Source organism: Phasianus colchicus, chromosome 3, assembly GCF_987193195.1.
Source record: "Phasianus colchicus chromosome 3, bPhaCol1.hap1.1, whole genome shotgun sequence".
NCBI lineage: Eukaryota > Metazoa > Chordata > Aves > Galliformes > Phasianidae > Phasianus > Phasianus colchicus.
In genome coordinates this window covers 61,106,858-61,130,811 of record NC_143438.1, presented here as the reverse complement: position 1 = coordinate 61,130,811, position 23,954 = coordinate 61,106,858, and the positions used below count along the sequence as shown (strand labels likewise).

General features: G+C 44.0%; 2 protein-coding genes across 6 annotated transcripts; both read right to left on the bottom strand.

Annotated features, from left to right (window-relative positions):
• Positions 1 to 1,859: 1,859 nt before the first annotated feature.
• ADHFE1 (alcohol dehydrogenase iron containing 1) lies at positions 1,860 to 20,174 on the bottom strand. 5 transcript variants are annotated; one of them, XM_031604893.2, is made up of 15 exons: positions 19,183 to 19,917; positions 18,928 to 18,965; positions 15,894 to 15,937; positions 15,668 to 15,721; positions 15,218 to 15,372; positions 14,860 to 15,056; positions 14,184 to 14,261; positions 12,987 to 13,092; positions 12,317 to 12,469; positions 11,206 to 11,304; positions 10,239 to 10,317; positions 9,979 to 10,075; positions 6,680 to 6,837; positions 4,744 to 4,870; positions 1,860 to 3,646 (listed from the first exon to the last, which is right to left on the bottom strand). In XM_031604893.2, the coding sequence occupies exons 1-14, from the start codon at positions 19,236 to 19,238 to the stop codon at positions 4,787 to 4,789; spliced, it is 1,398 nt and encodes a 465-aa protein (XP_031460753.2). In that variant the 5' UTR covers positions 19,239 to 19,917; the 3' UTR covers positions 1,860 to 3,646; positions 4,744 to 4,786. The 5 variants fall into 5 exon arrangements, with proteins under 5 accessions (XP_031460753.2, XP_031460752.2, XP_089993775.1 ...); XM_031604892.2 differs by lacking the exon at positions 1,860 to 3,646 and adding an exon at positions 3,686 to 4,152; XM_090137649.1 differs by lacking the exons at positions 1,860 to 3,646; positions 19,183 to 19,917 and adding an exon at positions 19,935 to 20,174 and having other exon boundaries at positions 4,164 to 4,870.
• A 97-nt stretch (positions 20,175 to 20,271) lies between these two features.
• RRS1 (regulator of ribosome synthesis 1) lies at positions 20,272 to 21,588 on the bottom strand. The gene has a single exon (XM_031604820.2). It carries the CDS (start codon positions 21,491 to 21,493, stop codon positions 20,417 to 20,419), a length of 1,077 nt encoding a protein of 358 aa, XP_031460680.2. The 5' UTR covers positions 21,494 to 21,588; the 3' UTR covers positions 20,272 to 20,416.
• Positions 21,589 to 23,954: the final 2,366 nt, after the last annotated feature.

Sequence of the window (23,954 nt, the reverse complement as noted above, 5' to 3'; positions counted from 1 at the left end):
TCCTTAAATTGCATAAAGGCAAGTGACAATGACACAGAATGAAGCAATAATGTATTGGAGCTGCTGACAATCGGTCTTTAACATGTGTTATCTATTTGACTGCAGGTGTAAATCAGCATTTCAATGTCAAGTTGCTAATTTAAGGCTGTATGGTCAAACACTCAGATAGCACATCCCATGAAAAACTCCAGCATATTGTTAAAGTGGGTCAAAGTCGCTACAAGTCAGTGAACACAGAGAAGTTGTTCCACATCGATAAATTCATGTTTGTGCTATGATATATATTTCATGATACAGCAGTCTTAGATCAAATTAAACATGTAAGGGAGCTGTAAACAGAATGGTTCCTGTTGCTGCTGGATTGAGGCATTGGAACAGGCTGCTCAGCGAGGTGGTGGAGTTACCTGCCATTCCTGAAGGTGTTCAAGAAAAGGGGAGATGTTGCATTGAGCGACATGGGTTAGTGAGCATGGTACTGATGGGTTGATGGCTGCAATTAGATGATCTTAGTGGTATTTCCAACTTTAATGAGTCTGTGATTGTACAAGTTGACTTGTGCTGCCCACATCAATAGCAGAACCAGGCCATGTCAATGTCAAGCACCCTTGAAAGGATACGCCACAACTCCTCTGCTTTTACATGGCTGAGCCTCTTCATGGCAAGTCTTTTTTTTTTTTTTTTTTTAATTTCCCTCTGCTATTCATAGGAAACCAGTTAAATTAAGGGCGTGAATAGTGAATAAACATTCCACTGAGCTGTGTCAAGATGATCCTTTCTCTTACTGTTATTATTTGGCTGCATGTTGTTTCTACTAGCTCCCTTGTGATAGCTGTCTCAGCACAATGGTGAAAAGAGAAAATGGCTTTCTTTTTCCTAATGGGAGACCCAAATTGGCAAAATATAAAACTGCAGTCTGAAATTCTGCATTTAAGAGAACTTAAGGGAACTGAAGCTTTCATGGTGATATGTCTTTATTTTTCTTTTTTTTCTGTGTGTCAGTTTCACTGAGAAATTCAGAGCAAAGGAGTAAGCCTCTGCTTGATCTCATGTACAACTTCATAGCCACAATCACTGTGACATATCATAGAATCACAGAATTAATTACAGAATGCTTTGTGTTGGAAGGGGCCTCAAAGCCCACCCAGTCCCAGCCCCCTGCTGTGGGCAGGGCTGCCACCCACCAGCTCAGTGCCCAGGGTCCCATCCAGCCTGGCCCTGAGTGCCTCCAGGGATGGGGCACCACATCTTCACTGGGCAGCCGTGCCAGCGCCTCACAACCCTTTGAGTATAGAATTTCCACCTAACAATTAACCTAAATCTCCCTTCTTTTAGTTTAAAACCATTTCTTGTCCTATCACAAGGGAAAATGATCAGTATTCCCTATTCACTTGCTGGTGTTTTTAACAACTACTTTGAATTTAAATTAAGTGCCTTTTTATTTAGAAAGTACACAGTGGTGGTCTGAGGCAAAATGCAGACTATACTTTTAGGCTTTTGCTGTACTGCATCGTGTTGCCCTTTCTCTTCTCCACAGAGGTATTGAGCACAGTGATGGATTTATGAGGCTGGAGATGCTAAAGGCCAAAATATACTGCACACGTCCTGTAGCTCTGCGGTGCTTAAGCAGATTTACTTGGGGGTTATAGAAAGTGCCTAGAGATAGCTTTGCTGTGCGACTTTTAAGTAACACTCTACCTCATCCATTTTTCAAGTCTCAGAGGGATGGAAGACCAACCACAAGACAGAAGATGACAGCTTTGGCACACTGCCTTGAAGTGAGCACAATGCAATGAGGGATGAGCATTCACAAAGACTTACCTGCAGTTTCTTCCACTTCTATTCATACAGGACAACTGTGAGAGTTTTCAGAGATTTAGCCATACTAGTTACCTGTTTTTTGCTTTTTCTTCTTTTGCTCTAACTGCTGGGATAGTAAGCACTGAAATGGGAAGAGGGAAAGGACCAGGGGCTGGACAAAGTGTTGTACAAACTGCCCCCATTTCTACTGACACCAAGCAGCAACTCTGCAAGCTCTGAGTACTCTGTCAGGGGAGAGTGCCTGCATGCCATAGCTGTAAATACCTGCACCAGTGGAGGTGATCCTCTGTCAGTGTCACCACTGCTGAAATACAGCACCCACTGCCTCACTGTGCTCCCATCCACTGTTTGGTCTCCATTAATGTTCAGCAAGTGTCAATTAATGTCAGTTGGTGCATTTTTTTTCCGCACGAAGGAATTCCACAACACACCTTTGCTTCATATGCACTTCCATATCAGAGGCCATTTTGTCAGACCACCCCTCTGCTGCCATCTGCCATACAGCAACAACATGTAATGGAGTACTGGTGGGAACCTTCAGCCTCTGCTGCCATATCACCATCATCTGCCTCTGATGTCATGGGTCAATATAATGAAATAGGAGGCACTACTTTCAGAGCAGCCCTTGTAAATACTGACAAAACCCACTGTGTATTTTTAGCTATTTAAGTCAGAAAGTAAAACGGTGATTCCACAGGGAAATGGAAGAAATCAATCATACTCTACTGCTAACAAATATAACATACTACATATTTCATGATAAAAGTCCAAATCCTAGTATTTCCTGAAACTAAATACTGACTACAAAGAGCAGAGCATACAGAAAGCTTCCCAAATGTCCGGAGAATTAAAGTGCAATGATTGGGGTGCCATTATTTCTGGAATTCCTCCAATATTCATTTCAGTAGTCACCTGTGGCTATGGACTGCTGAGTTCACCAAGCAGACAACCCGGTAGGAGGAGTCCCTATGCACTCTGAAGCTAACTAAAGTTTTTTTTCCTGAATGGTTCTTGTTCATAGTTGTTACTTTTTAAGATTGAAGTTAACAGGACAGAGTCAAACTCGCTCTCAAATGTTTCCAAATAATCTTGTGTTTATAGCAAGCACAATAATGTTCATTATTTGTGTTCCAGTATCATCTCAAGGCAAAAATAGATGTATCCTGCAGGTCTTCGGCAGAGCCATAACAGAAGTCCCACGTGGAATTGGTCACTCAGGTGTCACACAAATGCCCAGCCATCACTGGGTACTTACAGTTACAATTTCACCCCCCACTCCTACAGAAATGCCATGTTCACGTGCAAAATACAGACATGTTCAAAGACAAAGACCAGATTTTCTCAGTACAGAATAGTACAAATATAGCAGCTTTACAGAATACAATAAAATGAATCCCTTGCCACTTATTATGAAGGAAGCCTTTGTGATAGAGTTTCCTCTGGACAATTTCAGAGGACAAGATTCAGGAGGACATGGGAAGTACATGTGCTTTCCAGAACAGGGTGAGGCATTTTGGCAGTGCAGTCTCTATGCCCACTAAATCTCTTCTGCTGTTATGACTATCTCTGGTCTTCAACCAGCAGCCACCCACCTCCTTTAACAGACCTGATGCCAACATCCAGGACCTACCTGTCTTCAGATCCTAGGTTAATGCTATCAACACAAAAGCAGATCAACACAAAAGCACAAAATGTGTACGTACAGAGCCTTCAGCTTTAACAGACAGACTGCAGAGCTGCTCTCTTCCTAGCAGACAGAAATGGGAACACCAGAGATTATGGGATTCTTGCATTTGTCTTGTACTGCGCTCACTGCACGTATCTGATGCTGAAACGGTCCAACATAAAGCAGAACCTGATTTAAATGAACTGCACACACAACCATGTACACTTAAAAAATATATATATTAATAATATTAAAATTTTAGTTTTGTTTCTCCCTTTCCCACTTCCCTTTCTCAGTTGACAACCAACCAGCTGGTTAACTGCTCTGAACGTGCACACTCATTCCCACATCTAACCAGCACTCCCAGTGGGGCACTCACAGCCATATGCTACACCACCACTTGTTAATAGTGAACCACAGCGCAGTGCCACTTCCTCAAGCTGGTGGCTGTGCTCCGAATGGCAGCATCTGCAGAAGTTCAGCAGAAGCAATTCTTTCCCACAGAAGCAAGATACGGTTGGTAGTTTCTTTCCACAGAACACAGCAGGAAAGGGGAACACAGACAAAATGACTGTGATGGATGATGTCTTGCTGTTACGTGGTTCCTGCTGAGTGTGCAACCATGCTTTACTCTGTATTTGCTCCTTCTCTGCATAATTTAGATACATCTTTAAAGAAAAGACAAATAACTGAAAATAATTTTCAAAACTTTAACCCAAAGCAAAATCTGTGGAAGCCTCTTCCAAATGTGCAATAAGTATGTATGTTTTTCCTTATAAACAGAAAACTAGTCCCTTCAAAAGTCTTTCTGGTGAAGCAAGATGATAAAAGATGATAAAGTGGTCCAGAATACAGCAATTTGACATTTTCTGCAAGGGAACTGATCCTCCTTAATTAAAGTGATCCCAACTATTTCATAAATAGCATGGCTTCCTAGTAAAATTACAGACAATTGAAATAAAAACAGTATTTTATTAAATGTTCTGGAATACCCTTTAGGGACTATTTTCACCTTTAACCACCTCTGAAGCACAAGAAAGCTTTCAGTAAAGCTAGATGTTTGATTCAACCTTTATGCAAGTAATACCACAGCCTACTGAGCAAAGAAAAACACAATCGAGCCTTCATTTCAAAGTGTGGTTTAGTTAAAGATGAATTCCTTGATCTTTTGGCAGTGCACAATGGAATAGGACTGGAAGACACCTAAGTTCTTCCATTCTCTAAAAAAAAATTAAATCTCCCTATCTGTAAGAAATTACCTTTGTGTTAGAAAAGAGCACGCATCTGAGCGTAGTGTTTAAGCTAATAAAGCTTCATGGAGGCCTCAAAAAGGGCAGATAAGTCTTCTTCTGTTTGGGGACGTGGTGACAATTTAGTCACTCTCTCCTGCAAGATGAAAGAAAAATGGGATTAAAGAAGGTTGTCAACAAATTGAATCAAAGAGCAGCTAAGTGTGTGGCTGAATGATGTGTCTTTGTGCTCGTGTCCTTCACAGAGAATAACAAAGTTTTGCAAGTAAGTAATCAAGTAATTAAGGTTGAAGCATCATCAATTGTACCGTACTTTCAAGAATTCATTACGTAAAAATTGCTTGTAATTAAACACATAGAAGCAAGATTAAAAAGCAATTCAGCTGCAAAGTCAAGTACTTCAAACATGGGTCTTGCCAGTCACAGACTTGTATATGCTGCTGGGTGGTATTCTATGAATAGAGTCCATTTTAAAAGTCATTTGCCAGCACTGAAATGAGGAGATCAATCTTTAGGGACTGATATTTTCAAATTACAACATCTCTGAAAGACCAGGGAGCTGTACGGTTATGATTAGTAACTTTATGCTTTCAATAGTCAATGAATTTAACATTTACAGAAGCACTGGGGAGATTTACAGCCACCTGCATAAACACAGCAGGAAGGCACTGTTTCTCAGCAAAGCAGTCTCTAGGTGAATGCTGTCACTTTGGCAAAAAGGAGTTTCTCCTGCTACAACTTGTTTTGATATGTGCCTGGTGGATCCATCCCTGTAAGCACACTGATTTTTCTCAGGGGAGACCAGGCAGCACAGTGTGAGGTTCCTATCTGCAATGCTGGGCCACCACGGAGAGGAAGTCACCTCTGAGGTACAGTTTGCAACCACCGTGACTAGCATGAGCTGTGATGAGTCTGAAAAGTGTAGCTTCGTGCACACTTTAGCTCTACCCACAACAGTAGCTTTGCAGGTACAGCCGATATCTCTTTCCTCATCTCTGGTCAGCACAGAGCACCAGCACTGCCTCCACACAAGCCTGCTATGCACCGATGCCAGGACAGCGAGGCCTCGGCTCCTCCCTTCTGACTCAGGGAAGTCTGGTACAGTGCCAACCATGAGCGATTGTGTGCCAATAATGCCCCAATCCGTGGGTCAGCAACCCTTCAGCTTCCCCTGGCAGGTTTGCAGGGTAGGTGGGCTATGCTGCTACCTCCTGCTTTCAGCTTTCCTCATCTCCCTCTCAAATTGCACACAGAACCCGCCACATTTTCCGCCCTAGGACATGATGTTCTTTGCTAGTTAGACTCACTACTGTGTTGTGAATAGGATCAGTTTCAGCAAATTCACTTAGAAAGGAAAACAAATTTCTGTTCTAACTTGGAGTACAGATGTTTGTCCCAACACAGTTCCCAGCCTGCAGCCTGCAATTCACAGCATGGAATGGATGCTGCAGATTTATTAGCAGCACCAGTTGCAACGTGCTGCCTGGCCAACATGAATGGGTGTGTGCTGCTTCTGAAGAAAGCCTACTGCAAGATGAAAGAAAAGTTTATCAAAGACTGAGCTGTATGGACTACCTGTGTGGGTATTAACGAATACAAATACATTTGCATTGTGGTACATCCCATATCCAAAAATGAGGTTTGAGAAACTACTAGATCATCTTGTTTTACAAAGCACAATTAATCAGTGCTGTGAGAGAACAATAAATGAAATATAAATCCATCTGAGACTGAATCCGTGCAAAGAACAGAATGCAGCATGCACTTCATCTCACCAAAAATTAAAAACTGAAACTATGCAGAGAAAAGACTACGCCTCATTTTCTCCACTGCAGTTGTTTTCATGTAGGATTAGAAATCACATTTGCTTGGAAAGAAACACTTCTGTTTTTTTTTTTTTAAATCTATTTTATTTGACAAGTAAAACTTTTACTTTCTGTCTTACCTGAGGCAGAGTGCCTTTGACTAATGCAGGGATGTCTGCTTTAGAATAACCGATTGCAGCTAAGCCATCATCAACATTCAGATCAAACAGGAATTTCCGGAGCGTGTCTGCCAAAATCAACCCCGCATCTTTGATTCTGGCAGTGCGGATGTCAGCTCCTAAAATAAGACATAATGCCTTGACTGTAGGGTGGAGAGAGAGGAGGAAGCCTGTTCTGGACTTAATTTAATCATAATATCAGCTGAATACATATCCATACATTACAGTCACTGCTCTAAAAGCAACACGTAGTAAGAAGAGGAATCAGTCTTCATTCGGAAGTTGGAATAATCTGTAAAAAGTAAAATAAAACAAGAGCGGGAGAAGCAGGTAACTGCTGCCAAAAGGACTAACTGCCACATGAAGTTAACTTCCCCTCCCTCTGTGCTTACAGGGAGAAGCACTTTTCAGTCTGACTAACTGCTGGGAGGAAAGCAGCTAGCACATGAACGTCAGTGGTATTTATTTTTATGGACAGTGTGCCAAATGCTAGTTTTACTTCAGGCCTTGAGTTTGCTGACATCTAGAGGATGAGGAAACCAGTAGCAGGCAATTCTCTACTGCCTGTTCTGTTCTATTACGCTTTCAAAGAGAGGACGAGAGTGTGTGGGCTGAAAAAACCAGGAGATGGCAGGGCAGTGTTTAGTGGGTTAAATCAATCCTAAAGTTTGAACGTGTGCTGATGTGTAGAGCAGTGCAGAATTGAAGAAGAGGAACTGGTATATTTGAAACATCTGCTGAACAGCAATGGAAGTTTCAATATAAAATGAAAGATTACTGTTATTTCTTATGGAATAGCTTGCTCCCCTTTCTGCAATGAATGGTCAGGACTGTATTAAATTAAAAATTATATGTCCAAATAGAAGACAGCTTCTTCCATATGTCCTCTTTCCCAAGCAAGATGAGCCAAATTTATTCTCTGCGTAACCTCAATGATGTTACACAAGAACTATGCTGGGTCCAAGCACCATACTGAGAGAGTGAGTAAGAACACAACATAGCTACAGCAAAAATATTTTCTGTGATCCTCATGCAGTTCAAGAGGGAACAGGAGAGCAACAAGCTCATTTGAGTAGCTCAGATGTTTGGGTAGCAATAGTGGCAGTATACTGCAGTATAGACTGTCTGGGAGAACTTGATAAATAACATATGGCAGAGTCTGGTTCAAAGACTATTCTACTGGAATTATGCCATGCTACCTGATTTTACCCCGAGTTTTGCTGTAGAGGAGTAATTAGAACACAAAGGCAATCCAGTATCTTCAGATAGTGAAGTGAAAAGGGAAAGGAACAGAGGCAAAAAGTAGATGTGAAGGAGAGTTTCAAAACACTGCTGCAGTTCTGTTACTTTCTTTTTTGATCATCCTAAAGGACCCATCAGCCTTTGATGGCACTCCGCAAATATCTGGCCACACACATGCCTACTTCAACTGTTTAAGAATCCTCCCAGGGGGGTACTAAGCTTTCTCTGGCTGTACCCAAATTCACAGCTGCACATTCATACAACATAACTATTTAGTAATCTTCTCCACGTTATAAAATACTTTCTTAGTCACTGCATTTGGCAATGTGACAGATTTGAATTAGCTACTGGAGTCAGCTGGATTCCAGACTTGAATAAAAAGTAAATAGCCCAGGTGGGAATTAACAAGTTCATTTCCATGTGTCATCTCAGCAAAGTCAGTCACTTTATAGCGTGGCAGGCACTAACATAGTTTAAATTTCTATTGAGAAAATTAATGGAGCTTTTAGAGGCAGAATTTCTGGCAGCCGTTCATACCACAAAACCTAAAGGAACTGCTTTTTCACTCCTACTTTTAAAATCAGTGAGCCAGAGATCAAATCCTCTGATGTGCACTGTGCAGGCCAGTTTTCCAACAACATTTTCTTAGTCTGCTTTATGTGAGCTGAATGTCATTGCTATAGGAACACAGGCATTTTGTAGCTTTGCATATGATTCCAGCTACATCTGCATTCTGTTTCTGAGCACAGACAGGACTGCATACTTTGGAGGAAGTCTGAACAAACTTCATAATCAGCAATTAAAAAATAATCTGAATTAATCCCTCCCCACCAATCTATTTTTTCTGACCATGTTTCATATCTCATGTCCTTATTAATGTGACCATGATATTTTCATATACAAAAGTCCCACTCTTTGATGAAACCCACGATGCCTTCAGATTACTCGTGCAGGGAAGTTGTACACGTGACTGGATTGTTGTGACTTGCATGCAGAAGGTTGACCATACAAGGGATTGAATACAGATTTTCCAAATACCAGGAGAGTTGCCCTACCCACTTTCTCTCTGCTGTCCACACTGCTCTGCATGTGACTGTGATTGCTCACTGCTTAAGATAGCAAGCATGGGCATTAGCAGCAGTTTAGCTACAACACAGAATGTAGCACAGGCAGAAAAGCTGACCTTAGATATAAATAAAATAGCCCAAGGGAGAGCCATGCTGCCACAGCTAGACTGGTAACAGCTCCAGGAATACACAGCTGAAAGCTAGTTTATTATACACAGTTATGCTGGGGGTGCAATGAAGAGTATCTTATCTCCAGGACACCTTCCAGCAATGGGTTGCACAGATTTACGAAGAGCTGTATGAAAATGTAATTTTTAAATGTGTTGTCAGCTTGCAACATTTACTTTTATTGTGGTAAGAAGCAGAAAATCCCTCTTCTGAGCCACCACAGATGTGACTGCAGAACAGCTACTCAGTGCTTTCCCTTGAAGCTGTCCACTCAGAAATTCCATCACCTACAAATAAGCTTAGGCCTACATTAGAAGGACTGAAAGCCACAGTTACAGTTTGTTCTCAAAAAGAGCAGGAGAGATCCAGAACATCACTGTCCTAATTCATTGCAACAGGAGGGAATTTGTTAGGCAAAATACTTCCTTTTAGGTAACAGATGCACCTGAGTACCAGTTTGTTTTATGGTATCAATGCTACAGTAACTATAAAGCACTGAGAGACACCAATCGCAGTTATGCTCTGTTGATTTACACAGTTATCTATAGTTCATGTCAGCTTTCTAGTTTTTTAGCCAAAAAGCAGAGTTCTCCAGCTTGCTTCTCTAATTACACTATTCAATACAAAAAAATTAGACTCCAGAAATCAACATTTGTTTTTTGAACAGAAAAACTCCACAACAGCCACTACAATTGCTTCCACACTCTTTTTTTTCCCTCTCCAAAAGCCATTTTGGAACAATTTTTGTAAATATAAGCAAGTTGAATCCATAGAGATCCTTACCTAATATCTCTGCAGCTTCCAAGTGCCGCTCAGGATGTACCTGTGCTGTGAAAGCAAACACTGCTGGGGATGTCAGCACCACAGAAAGGCCATGTGGCTGGAAAAAAATAAAAATAAAAGTTATATAGATATATGTGTACATATACAAACACATCAATAGCACATCTATTTGCATTTTCAATGTGCTTTGGCACTCATTAATGTGAGATAACAGGGAATTGAAATGTATAATAAGAAAACAAAAATGAATCAAGTTTTACCACTAAAGAGTGATCCACATTATAATCCTTTGGTTTATAAGTTTTCACCAAACCAGAAATAGGATAAGACATTCCATGGCTGGAACAGAGAATAGAGAGAAAGAAATTAGGGCAACTTGCCTGGTATTTGGAAAATGTATGTTCAGTCCCTTGTGCAGTCAGCCTTCTGTATGCAAGTCTCTTAGACACAGACACACAAAGGATGTTAGGCACAGATACAGTATGGATATCGGGTACAGATAACCCTCACTTTCTGCACCCTAGCAACCCAGCTGTGAAAACAGCAAAAGCAGCAGCTCCTTGCACTGTGAGTGTGAAGTTCTTGTATCACTCTACTGACTCAATGAAAAGATGCTCAGATACTAAAGTAATGCAAACATGCCAAAAATAACAAATTTTACACCCCCACCTGATCACCCTGCATGAGAAAAATAAACTATGTTGTTAAAATATAACTAAAGAGTGGACTTGCTCAACTAAGAGAAATGAAAAGAAAGACTCTTAATAATTCAGGCTTCAGCTTTGCTTGTCTGAGATTTTCTTCCATATGAAACTCGTTTACATTACAATATTACTACAGCTGATTTCAACCTGCTGAACACCTGACCCATGGGCAAACTCTGCCAATTGCAGCAATTCAGGAATGGCATAAGACTACTTCAGTGCTGCTTGACTGCAAAGCAGCTGACACAGGATTCAACATTTTAGCTGTGTAGTTTTACTTTTATGGTCAGGTTTTGGAAATCTCGTTTTGGTTATGACTATGTTTTGGAAATCTCTCAAGATTGAACTGAATATCACAAGCCAGAATACACAACCTTCATACATGTACACGCCAAGAACTATCAACGTCTCACAACATATGGCTCTCCCTGAGATAAGCAGCAGTATGCAACAGTGTCTTATCATATACCCTGGAAAAAAAGGCAGCAATGTCTGTGAAGGGATTAACATTTCCTGTACTCACCAGAGATGAACGCCAGCGTTGCCAAAGCCAATACCAGCAAAAGCACTTGCAAGGTGCATGTTGGCTCTTGCTTCACGATCTTCAGGGTTTCTGATGGCTCTGTACAACATGGAAGGACAGAGAAGGGAAAAAACCAGTTTCTCTACAGATTTAGAAAAAATCTTCCAGATAAGCTGAGAGAAAAATCCTGAAAATGGGATCAGTTTGTCACTTCAGCCAAAGAACAATCCTGATCAGAAGATCAAACTGCTTCAGCGAAGGCCATTTCACTTTGCCAAAAACTGAGTAAATAGGGTGAAATTAGCTGCATCCAATTTAGTGGTGGTTTCAACAATTCTGTCAAAGAATTTAGACAACCCCATGTGCCAGATCCAGGACTATCTCAATTGGTGCTGCTCTAAACCCTACCATCTGTCAAACTTCCCTGCCTTCCCTCACATCAGGTTACTTGTAGAAGTGAACAGGATGGATAAAAAGTCTCAGGAATAGGTTCCATAGAACAACAGAAAACATTTAGAATGGCCAGGTATTGTAAAAAGTCTTTAACAAAATAACATAGTGATCTTTAACATAAACTTACATTGTATATAAAAGTTTATACAGACCAAAGGTTTATACAGACCAAAACTTCATTGGTAAGGATCAAATCCAACTCCCAGTTAAGTCAAAACTTAATTTAAACTGAAGGCATTAACTAGTTTTCAGTAAAAACATAACTTTGCACGTAGTTAAGTGAATGTCGTTATCTTCTCGATGGATGCATGTGCATATTAATTTACACTGAAAGCCATGAAAATGACACCAGCATTATGTCTTATTCAGTTTGCTACATATTCTCCTTACAATGTCAAAGAAAGAGAATTCTTCAAAAAAACATGATTTTTTCTCTCATATTAACTGAGTGACTATAAATACTTTTTATTGAGGACTTCTAAAATAGATCCAGAGAAGCATTAAAAAGCTAACTCTACAGGAGTAATCCTAATTCAGGAGGAATTAAAGGTAGAAAATGTAGGTCTAATTCATTACTTCAAACTAAAACTCAAGTTCTTCTTTTTGAGCACTGAAGACTAAATATTCTGTGAGGAGGGATGGCTGATAAAGGTATTACCTTTTCAAATATTTAGCTACAATGCGTAGAGCATGAAGAGCCCAGACATCACTGATGGGGTTGCTGCCTTGGTAAGCTGGTCTGTTGATTGGATTTGAGGGGCAAGGACTGCGCATCTTGTATGGAAGAGCAGTGTACGATTCAAGAGCATGGCTAAAAGAAAGATTAAACAATGAATTTAAGTGGGAGAGCCCGCTGCCAAAGGTCTTATTTCCCAGATACTCATAAATCTGGTTACATGAAATGTACTGCCTACACTGCTACACTTAGATGTACGAACTACAGACAGACTATCTTTGTTTACAAAGAAATGCCGTTAGACATTGTAGCTCAGAACAACTCACCAAGCTTGAGAAGTCACACAGTTTCCTTACGCATCTATTACTCTAATGCATGCAGCACCCAGAAGCAAGACAAGTTCTGACTCCCAGAATATAAACTTCTCTGTACTTTGAGCAGTTAAAAGCTGTAGGTTAAAGCTGAAGATAGTTTTCTGACAAGTGAAAAGCACATTACAATTAAGAGGAAAGTATAACAGATCACCTTAATAAGAACAGAGAGGAAGAAAAAAGATCGTTTTCTACTCCTCAAGTACACTTTTTCTACAACCACTGTAGCAAAAATAGAAAATTGCAATAAAATCAAGCAGTAGCCTACACAGAAAACTCACCAAAGCACATCAAAGCCACTGTTGGCCACTATTCGCTCAGGCATAGACAGTGTGTGCAAAGGATCAATGATGCCCAGTGTTGGCTTGATGGCTCTTGAAGCAATACCTGCAATGTATTTGAGGGAAATGAGTTAAAGAGTTTTTACAACAAAACAGGACCACAAAAGTTTAATGTTCAATACATAAAGAAGGGAAATGATTTGAAAATACATAGAGAAAAGCAAAGGGAGAGAAGGGAGAGCAAGATCTATGAATCTAAATCTTACTGAAGTCCCCATAACAGACTGTTGCCTGAAGTAAACTCCACCAGTGTTCTCTGTCACTCTCCTTGAGCAGACTGCACTTTTAAAACATCTGTGCTGAACGACATCTGCAACATCGCTCTTAAATTTGTATCTCTTGTGAACAGCTCTAGGAATCAGAGGAAGACTGGTTTGTTTCCACCATAAATTGATATTTATCGTATCTCAGATTTGTAATCTCTGCCTTTATATCATGGCTAAGGTGACACAGATGTAGCTCTGAGAGAGAGAGAGCCATGCAGACAGACTGACTGACTACATATAGATTATAAAACTCTAAGCTACAGTCACAACTCCCTAGTACACACGTTTGGGTCCCAGCCTCTGCAGACATAGCATATAAAATCCACATGTTTTGAAATAAAACCTCAAAATAGCTGTGAAGCTTAAGATGACATTTTAGCTGTAATCCTTGTTTTCCAGGGATGAAAAGGTCAAAGGAAGACAGTGCCCTTTATTTGCACAGCATCTCAGGCCCAAGGTTTTAGAAGTCAGGAAAGGGAACATTTGGTTGCAATTACAAAACAAAGAAGCATAAGTCTTAAAAACAGACAGAAAAATACAGAGGAAATAAGGAACAGTTGGTTGACCTCGAATGTAAGTAGAAATTTCCTTTGCTATTAACATTTTCTGCCATTTAAAGACTTGAAGGATTTTAGTATCCTGGTTTGCTTTCAAACTGTAATCCACTGTATTGCACAGGCATTTCATTATGTTAATATGCTATAAATTTAATTTGAGGAGGAAACCTTTAAGCTTCAAATTTGTCTGTGGCAGTTGAATCAAATGAAATGACATCTGAAATGACAGGCAGTATCCCTCTTGTTCAAGGCAAGGAAATGATGAAGACATTGGGATACAAAAATTGTTTTGAATAGCAAACAAAAAGTCTTACCAGTTTTTACTTTAAGCTCTTTGAAGTCAAAAATGGCAACACCAGTGGTTTCACTTCCAGTTCCAGCTGTTGTAGGCACTTTGAAAAAGAACAAGGACAACATATAATAAATGATACTTATTAACACAAAATAAATCATTAAATCATTAAATAGAATGGTTTGGGTTGGAAGGGACTTTTAAGATCATGCAGTTCCAACCCCCTGTTTTAGGGAGGGACACCTCTCTCTAGACCAGGTAGCTCAAAGCCCCATTCAGCCTGGCCTTGAATGCTTCCAGTGAGGGGGCATTCACAACCAATAAATAAAAACAAATAATTAATAGATAACAAATATTCACAACAAGTAAATAAAAATACAATAATAGTGCCACCACAAGTGCAAGATCCAGGAAATCCTGGAAGTATTCCCAATTGGAAGCCAATGGGTCAAAAGAAATAGCCTCTTTGATTGCTTTTCTTGGAAAAAGGTTGCCACACTCTGCTCAACAAGACCAAGTAATGACAAAATCTGTGAAGCAAACAGCAGATTTACTGCTGAATACAGCTAGAGGAAAAGTAAGCCCAAAGGGAGGGGAGAAGGTCACAGCAAACAGATTTCAGTAGAAACATGCACAGACCACAGAACTGATCCTTTTCTCTTCTCCCTCACTCCCCACACGCACCTCTACTGCTTTACCTGCAATGAGTGGCTTAAGGGACACAGTGACAGCCTTTCCCTTCCCTATAGGAGCGTTGACATAATCCAAGAAGTCTGACGTAGGGCTGGAGGCATACAGGTTGGCAGCCTTACAGGTGTCTATCACAGACCCACCTCCAACGGCAACATAGGCATCAAATTCCCCCTTTTTAGCAAATTCAATGGCATCCAGGAAACTTGGAAAACAAGGAAAGCTTTCCAATTAGTCATGGGAATAACAGCACAGGGGAAACAATTAAGGCTGGTGTATAGGTCACAAAGAGGTGTTCAAATAGCTGCAAGGCATGCTGAAAGAGCCTCAGCACCCCTTTAAGAAACGTGCTGTCAGAAGCAGTACCTCTGGTCTGTTGGCTCCACCCGGACGTTATCATACATCTGAAAGTTTATACCAGATTTTGTCAAGGAATTCAACACTGCATCTACAGGAGGCAGTTGGGAAAGGTTTCTATCTGTCATCAAACAAACTCTTTTAGCACCCAGATTCTGCAGGTCCTACAATAACAATGAAATTAAAACAAACGGTGTTGAATCACACACCTATTTGAATTGTACACCAAAACAGCTAAATCATTTAGTGGAACCTTGAAAAGCAGTTGCTTCTTCTAAGACTTTTGAAAGAATAATAGCTAAAGAAAAGAGGAGTTGCAGATACATACATACATGGGCATACAGTGGAGGTTCAGATACACAATATATGAGCTTTCACATATTAAATAGACTGTCAGCACCAGCAGCCTTTTAGAAAATAACTCTTCCCCAGTAATGGATTTGCATTAACAATGCTTACCATGCCAATCTCTTTAGTGACTCCTTCTCCATATCGGATGTTTGAAATGGCCATCTGCAAAACAAAGAACATACTTTTTTTCTAGAAAAAGTGAAGACATGTCATCAAGCCCCAAGCAATAAAAATGAAATTTAAATATTTACTAATGAAGCACTTGTTAAATGCCATATTTGATAGTAAAAAGCATACTATTTTTAAATCAAATTTACTTTATTATTAAATCTACCTCAAATGCATAGTCTGTATTTCTCAGGGTAGCCCGTTCAGGAACTGAAATGAAAATTAAACATTAAAATTAAAGAACAAATAATGACCTCAGTCTCTACAGCAATACCTCAGTCTCTACCTCAGCAATACTAAAAATGACAGATTTCTTTGATTTTAAAATCACCAAAACATAGGCACAGGTCATCTTTGCTTGTCTGGGTAACACCCATTTTGTGCTCAGCTGCTGGTGTGGCTAAATGATCTCAGTACTTAGAATCATAGAATCATTTGAGTTCTTTTGATTCATACAATTCAAGATAGTTTTTCATTCCTTAAGATTTCTTTCTTATACAAACTGAGTAAGTTAGCAGGAAATTTGCACAAGAACTTGTCATATATATGAATATTTATGCATGTATGATAAATACGAACAGCTGAGTATCTGCAAGGCATACAGAATGCTCCATACTGTTTGAGAGTTGTTACAAATGTGCAGGGTCTATGTGCTGACCTTCAGAACAACTTGCATGACAAAAACAAGAGACATCCTCCATACACCTCTGAACTGAAAGTGCCTTTTGAGCGTGTGGAAACTATTATGATAGGTGTTCATACTTCTTTTTACTTCTTACTGGTCCTGACCTTATAGGTGACACTGAACTGCTTGCCTGAAAATTAAGAAACTGCATGCATAGCTAATAATAAACAGAGCTTTTATATGAATCAATGTTACTATCAACATTATTTAGTAAAAAATATATATTTGTGAGGACAGTACTTCAATAATATCTTCTCTTTGCCATATCATTCCTGCATGAATTTTCACAAAATTCTCTTTCGCATATCCTGATGCTGTGAAACAAACCACATCAACTGAAACAGCCCATTCTTCTCCAAGAAGGGATCAGATGAGGCATTCTACTCTTCCAGCTGAAGTCATGCCTTAATTAATTGAAAAAAATGTGATTTGGATTCAGATCCAATGAATGAAGCCATAATGAGTCTTACAGACACTCCAGGGTGCTCTGAAGCACTGACCCACAACAGTAATAGATAGATGTATTAAAATCCTTTATGTGCATTCTATTCAAGCCCAGGCCAGCTGCTGTCCGCACTTTCATTGCCATCTCTTGCCAGGCTGTACATGTTTGACCTCTCCTGAAGCATGGATGTGCTGTACTCCCAGTCATTAATTTGACAGGCTAAGAACATGTCCAAGAGATTTACTCACTTGCTTTCTGATGATATACTAGGTGACCTACTGTTATTTTCTTTTGCAAAATTTAACTTACAGGAAGAATTTTGGTGAGTTCAAAAACTGCAGCATTTCCCTCAGTGCTGCCAACAATCACAATGAACAACATATATATATATATTTTTGCTAGTCACTAGCCAATTCCCGTTACTTACAGACGTATGGAACTGATATCATCTTGCTACTTTGAACAACCAATTTCTGCCTAAAATTTAGAGAGCGTTTTTGATTAAGATTTCTAGTTACAGGGGTTTAGTTTAAACTGACTGAAGAGGTAATCAAGCAGAAAAAAATGAGATCGTATTTCACAGCTGTGCTTTTGCCTAGCTTGCTTGGGCAAAATAACTACTTGAACATATATTAGCTTTTCCACATGTACAATGGCAATGATAATTCTGAAACAAAACCAGTCAGAACTACTTATTACTGAAATTACAGCCCCAAATATCAATTCTTACAGAAATTGTATCTATTCTATCTTGTATTGTACCCTTAGAGTATTAAGAGTAAAACGTGGGGAACGAGAACGTACGGAGATTAAACAGCACATGGTTATTAACTTGGACTCCCAAAACAGAAGCTCCTGCAAAGGCACCTCCATCACCAGTGTGGCTTCTCCTGCTCACGTTCCTGAACCCTGACCTAGGTGACTCACCTCCTCTGGACTGACTGCATAAAAAGTCTGAGATGGCAATCCCCACATTAAAGCACACTTTTGTGAACAGCTCCTTTTTATTCACTTGTTTCTTTTTAAAGCATAACAGATACATATCTTCCCCCTCAGATGTAGTTGTGAAGATGGGATGGCTCAGGTGACAGCAGAACTACTGTCCAGCTGTAGATACTGTACTTGCCAAAGGAGGTGGTCCAGCGTGAGAAGCTTCAGAGAAATGCAGTAAGGGAGAGAAGAGCTCTGAAGGGCATGTTGTGTAATCAAAGAAGACATGCAGGAGTTGTTCAGGCAAAAGAAGGAAGGGTTGGGAATGGAAAGCCCAACTTATGTCATGACAAATGGAAAAGAAGTTATAATAATAAATGGAATAAACTGTTCTGAGTCTAGTAAACATGACACACAACTATTAAAAAGAGTCCACAGGAGAGCTACAAAGATGGGGAAGTGTCTGGAGGGCAAGCTATGTGAGGATCACCTGAAGTCCCTTGGTTTGCCCAGAGCAGAGCAGAGAAGCTGAGGGGAGGCCTGATGGCAGCTGCAGCTCCCCACAGGGAACAGAGGGCAGCGCTGAGCTCTGCTCTCTGTGATGGGACAGGGCCCGAGGGAACAGCATGGAACTGCATCGAGGGTGGGGGGGGGGGCAGCTGGGGTATGGGGAAAGGGTCTGCACCAGAGAGTGGTGGGCCTGGAACGGGCTGCACAGAGCAGTGGGCATGGCTCCAAGCTGCCACAATTCAAAGAACATTTGGACAGCGCTCTCACACAGACAGCTTGATTTTTATGTGGTTCTGTGTAGAGTCAGGAGTTGGACTCAGTGATCTGTGTGGGTCCTCTCCAGCTCAGGACACACTGTGACCGTATGACTCTATGCCCAGCAGCAGCCAGCTTCTGTGCAGCCTTTCAGCAGGGGGAAGGAGGACAGGAGACGCTGACTGCAGCTTACCTGGAGACATGGGATCTCTCCAACAAAAATCTTTTTTATTGTACAGCTGCAAAATAAAAGACTACTCACCTTACGCTTTCACTGTTCTCTTTTCTACCTGTTACATGCACCCTCTACCCAGGCAGTATGTGTAACTAATGGTCTCACATAGAATTATTTCAGACACACGATTTAAACCATACCTTGGGAATAAGTGTGGCTGTGAGTCGGGCACCGACACCTAGATAGCAGGAAAGAAACAACAACAACAACAAACAAACAAAAAACACAACACAAAAACAAAAGTGACGTTTAAAAGGTATAACTAAGGCAGAAAACCCGAAGGTATCCCTCAGAGCCTCTCGCAGGCATTCGGCCACGCCGTCCGAACGCACGGCGCATGCCGCCCCCTGCTGCTCCCCGCCCGCCCCCTCGGCCCCCGGCCCGGCCGCACTCACGCCGCCCGCTGCAGCTGCCGCAGGAGGCACACAGCCCTGTCCCGCCCGGCCGCCATCGCGCTGCTGGGACTGCTGGGACGGCCGCGCCAGGACCACCCCTGCGGCGCCGCGGGGCGGGACGCCGGGGCCCTTTGGCTGCAGCGCTCACCGCTCGGCAGTGTTAATGTGCTGTGAGCTTTTGTTTTGGGTTCATAGAATCGCTCAGGTTGGAAAAGACCTTAAAGATCATCAAGTCCAACTGCAACCTGGCCGTACTACCCTAAGAACCCGCTAAATCATGTCCCTGAGCACCACATCCAAATGGTTTTTAAACATATCCTGGGATGGTGACTCAACCGGGGAGCCTATTCCAGTGCTTAACAATCCTTTCTGTCAAGAAGTGTTTCCTGATATCCAACCTAAACTTACCCTGGCACAACTCGAGGCCCATTTCCCCTCGTCCTGTCACCTGTCACCAGCGAGAAGAGACCAACCCCGCTCCCTCTGTAAGCACCTTTCAGATATTGGAAGAGAGCAGTAAGGTCTCCCCTCAGCCTCCTTTTCCCCACACTGAACAGCCCCAGTTCCTTCGGTCTCTCCTCTGAGAGCCACATTCTCCGAGCCCTTCACAAGCCTCGTTGCCCTTCTTTGCACCTGCTCCAGCACCTCAATGTCCTTTCTGTACTGAGATGCCCAAAACTGAACACATACTTGAGGTGAGGCCTCACCAGTGCTGAGTACAGGGGCAGGATGACTTCCCTACTCCTACTCACTTCATTCTTGATAGAAGCCAGGATGCCGTTGGCCTTCTTGGCTACGTGGGCACACTGCTGGCTTGTATTCAGCCCGCTGTCCATCAGTAGGCCAAGGTCCCTTTCCATCCGGCAGCTTTCCAGCCACTCCTCCCTAAGCCTGTAGTGTTGCCTGGGGTTGTTGTGACCAAAACGCAGAACCCAGCCCTTGGCCCACTTCAACTACTGTCCGCTATCAGTTCCACAACAGGAGAGCTCAGGCTGCACCCTGCCGCCGAGCCCTGTACCCCCGTTGCCGAGCATGGGAGCTGCTGCCTGGCCACCCCGAAGCCATCGCACAGGAGCCGCGCACAAGACATTTTACAAAGACCGAAGGACGTTTATTGACAGAGGTGTGGGCCGCACGGCGGCGGCTGTGGCGCAGTCCCTTCGCACTCGTCGCGCGCAGCCGTGGCTCAGAGCCCGCAGCGGCGATCCCTTCGTGGCCGCAGGCAGGCAGTCCCTCACGCCTTCTTCCTCCTCCCGCCGCCTCCCGCAGGCCGCTGCTGCTGCCGCCGGGCCGCGCCGCCCTTCTTGCCGCCGCCGCCGCTCCTCTTCCCGGGCCGCTGCTGCTGCCGGCGGCCCCGCTTGCCGCGCTGCGCCCGCTTCTTGCCCTTGGCGGCGGCCGCCTCGGCGTCCTCCTCGCGGAGCTGCTTGTTGACGGCGCGGGTGATGTCCAGGGCCGGCTTCTTGGCGCTCATGCCCCGCAGCAGCTCCAGCTGCCGCCCGCGCTCGGCCGCCAGGTCGCCCAGCAGCGGCCCGAAGCGCCGTTTCTTGCCGCCGTCGCGGGAGGGCGGCTCGGCCGGCTCCTTGGGCAGCCGCGGCTGGAAGCGGCCGAGCGAGGCGGTGGAGACGCGGGCCACGCGCGCGACCAGGCCCAGCTCCTGGCGGCTCTGGTGTCCCGTGGGGTGCAGCGGGGCGGCGGCGGCGGAGCGGTGCGCGCGGGCCAGGTTCCGCAGCCGGTTGAGCTCGTTGCGGGCCACCCGCTCGCGCTTGGCGCGCCGCAGCTTGGCGAGCTGGTCCTCCTCCGGGTCGGCGCCCGCCGGCACCTCCGCCAGCCAGGCGCGGGCCGGGTCGCCGCCCGCCCGCCGGTACCCCCAGCGCCGCCGCCACTCCTTGGCCTGCTCGTCCCACACCAGCGAGGTCCGCTTGCGGCGCCGGATGCCCTTCAGCCGGGCGAACTGCTCCCAGCGCGTGGGGGGCCGCGGGCGCGGCGGCGGCTTCTCTCGCGGCAGGCGGAAGGCGGGCTCGGGCAGCCTCGCCACCAGCGGCCCCGCCGCCCCGTCCGCCCGCTCGGCCGGCAGCTCCCACAGCCGCGCCGCCAGCAGCTGCGCGTTGTCCCGGGCCAGCGCCCGCAGCTGCGACTCCCGCCGCGGCCCGGCCCCGCGCAGCGCCGCGGCCGGCGGCGGGTTGGGGTCCAGCGCCAGCAGGTTGCCCAGGTCGAACTCCAGCTCCAGCTCCTTCTCCACCTGCACGCTCCGCGGCCGATGCTGTTCTTGGGCCGCCGCCGCCAGCACCTCCTCCACGCGCACGGCCGCCATGGTGGCGGGCCGCGTGCGGCCGCCCGAGCGCAGGAAGCGCGGCGCGGCCCTTTCGAGTCAGCGCGACGGAACTGCGTGCGGCGCCCGGCCTGCCGGGAGCTGTAGGCCTGCCCGCCTACGTGCCTGCAGTGCCTGCCGGGAGCTGTAGGCCCCCTCCTGCCCCTCCTATTCCCCAAGGGCTTCCGCAGCCCCTCGCCCGGTTCTGTAATGGTTGCCGAACGGGCATTGCATTTAGCCCCGGCATGGGACAGGGCTGGGTGAGGGGTGGTGAAACCCCAGGCAACCCTACAGGCTTAGGGAGGAGTGGCTGGAAAGCTGCCGGATGGAAAGGAACCTTGGCCTACTGATGGACAGTGGGCTGAATATGAGCCAGCAGTGTGCCCTGGTGGCCAAGAAGGCCAACGGCATCCTGGCTTGGATCAGGAATGGTGTGGTGAGCAGGACTAGGGAAGTCATCCTGCCCCTGTACTCAGCACTGGTGAGGCCTCACCTCGAGTACTGTGTTCAGTTTTGGGCATCTCAGTACAGAAAGGACATTGAGGTGCTGGAGCAGGTGCAAAGAAGGGCAATGAAGCTTGTGAAGGGCTTGGAGAATATGGCTCTCAGAGGAGAGACTGAAGGAACTGGGGCTGTTCGGTGTGGGGAAAAGGAGGCTGAGGGGAGACCTTATTGCTCTCTTCCAATATCTGAAAGGTGCTTACAGTGAGAGCGGGGTTGGTCTCTTCTCACTGGTGACAGGTGACAGGACGAGGGGAAATGGGCCTCGAGTTGTGCCAGGGTAAGTTTAGGTTGGATATCAGGAAACACTTCTTGACAGAAAGGATTGTTAAGCACTTGAATAGGCTCTGCAGGGAGGTGGTTGAGTCAGCATCCCTGGATGAGTTTAAAAACCATTTGGATGTGGTGCTCAGGGACATGGTTTAGTGGAGCGTTGTTAGACTAGTTTGGTTAGGTTGCAGTTGGACTTGATGATCTTTAAGGTCTTTTCCAACCTGAGCGATTCTATGATTCAGTGATTCTATGAAAGTCAGGTGTTGCTGCCCCATGGCATCACAGAAGGCCATGGCTGTGACTGAGTACGCAGCATCCAGGGTGAGCAAATGGCCTTGCAGCTCTCCCTGCCACTGTGGCTGGTGTGTGCATGCAAATACCAAGCAGGTTTAAGGTGCACGGATATGTTAATAATATATATATATATCTTTTTCTATAGCATAGATTGCCATGCCATGCCATGCCATGCCATGCCATGCCATGCCATGCCATGCCATGCCATACCATTCAAGTGTCTGCATCACTTCAGCAAAGCCATGTCTGTGTGTGCTAGCAGCAGAATTCAAGTCCCAAATTCCAGCCCCATTAGGACTGACACTGGCCCTGTGGGCAGGGCTCTTGGTGAAAGAAGAAGGGGAGCAGCATTTGGAAAGTGGGATCACCTGGCAGGTGTTTCATGAAGCATAGTGAAAAGTGAGGTAATACTGCATGCACCCAAAGGTCAGCTGGGTCAGAGATATTGCCATGCTATTTTTAAATAAATGAGGTATGGAAGGATCCTTTTACAGTGATGTGGTTTGCATGGCCATGACATTTTGAGCTGACTCATGCACTAAAAACAGGCTAAGGGGGATCTAGCTGTACCCAAGGAAATGATGGGAGTGTTTACACAAGATACACATTTCTACGAAGTTAATCACATCTCTACAGATGCATTATGTCTGGAGTGATGGAAATGACTCTGAGTATAATGGCAGGGCAGTGTTTTGGAGAAAATGCTAGGATTGTAAATAAAGATGAATATACTGATAATTCTAACTGTGGTAAAGTCTCCTTTTTTTTCACCCCCAAGTCAACAATTATGAGTGTGGTTTATACACTATGGAACAATAGGAGCCAATGGTGCAGACCATTTCTCCATTTACCACAAGATGGCATTGCACTGGAGGATATGTTTTTTCTTGGACCTTGTTATTTTTTCACCTAGAATTACAGATAAAATTAACTTTAAAGATGTGTCTTTGAAGAGATGTATGTGCACTATTAGACGAGATTCAGGCATACATCTGTACTTCTGAATGGCAGTCTGGCCAATACCTACCTGTTGATGTGCTCTCCTGAATTTTGTTCTTATGCAGTGAACTCTTTGAGTTCTTTTGGTTAATATTTGTACAAAATCCCAAAGCTTTCATATAAATGACTAGGAGTGGAAGGACACAATTGCTAGAATTTCTTACACTTCCAAAGTTACCTTGAGAGTTTATGATTACTGTATGTCAGAAAGAACAGCAGAAGGAGTATATACCAGGATTTGTTCCGTTTCATCTGATAGCCTGAACTTGCTAAGAAAAGAAAAAAAAAAAAAGAAAAAAAAAGCCCATAATGTAGCAATTCACTTTCTGGGAACTGTTTAGAGCTAAATTCCAGCTTTCTTATGTATTCCAGGAATTGTAATTTGCTATATGAGTGC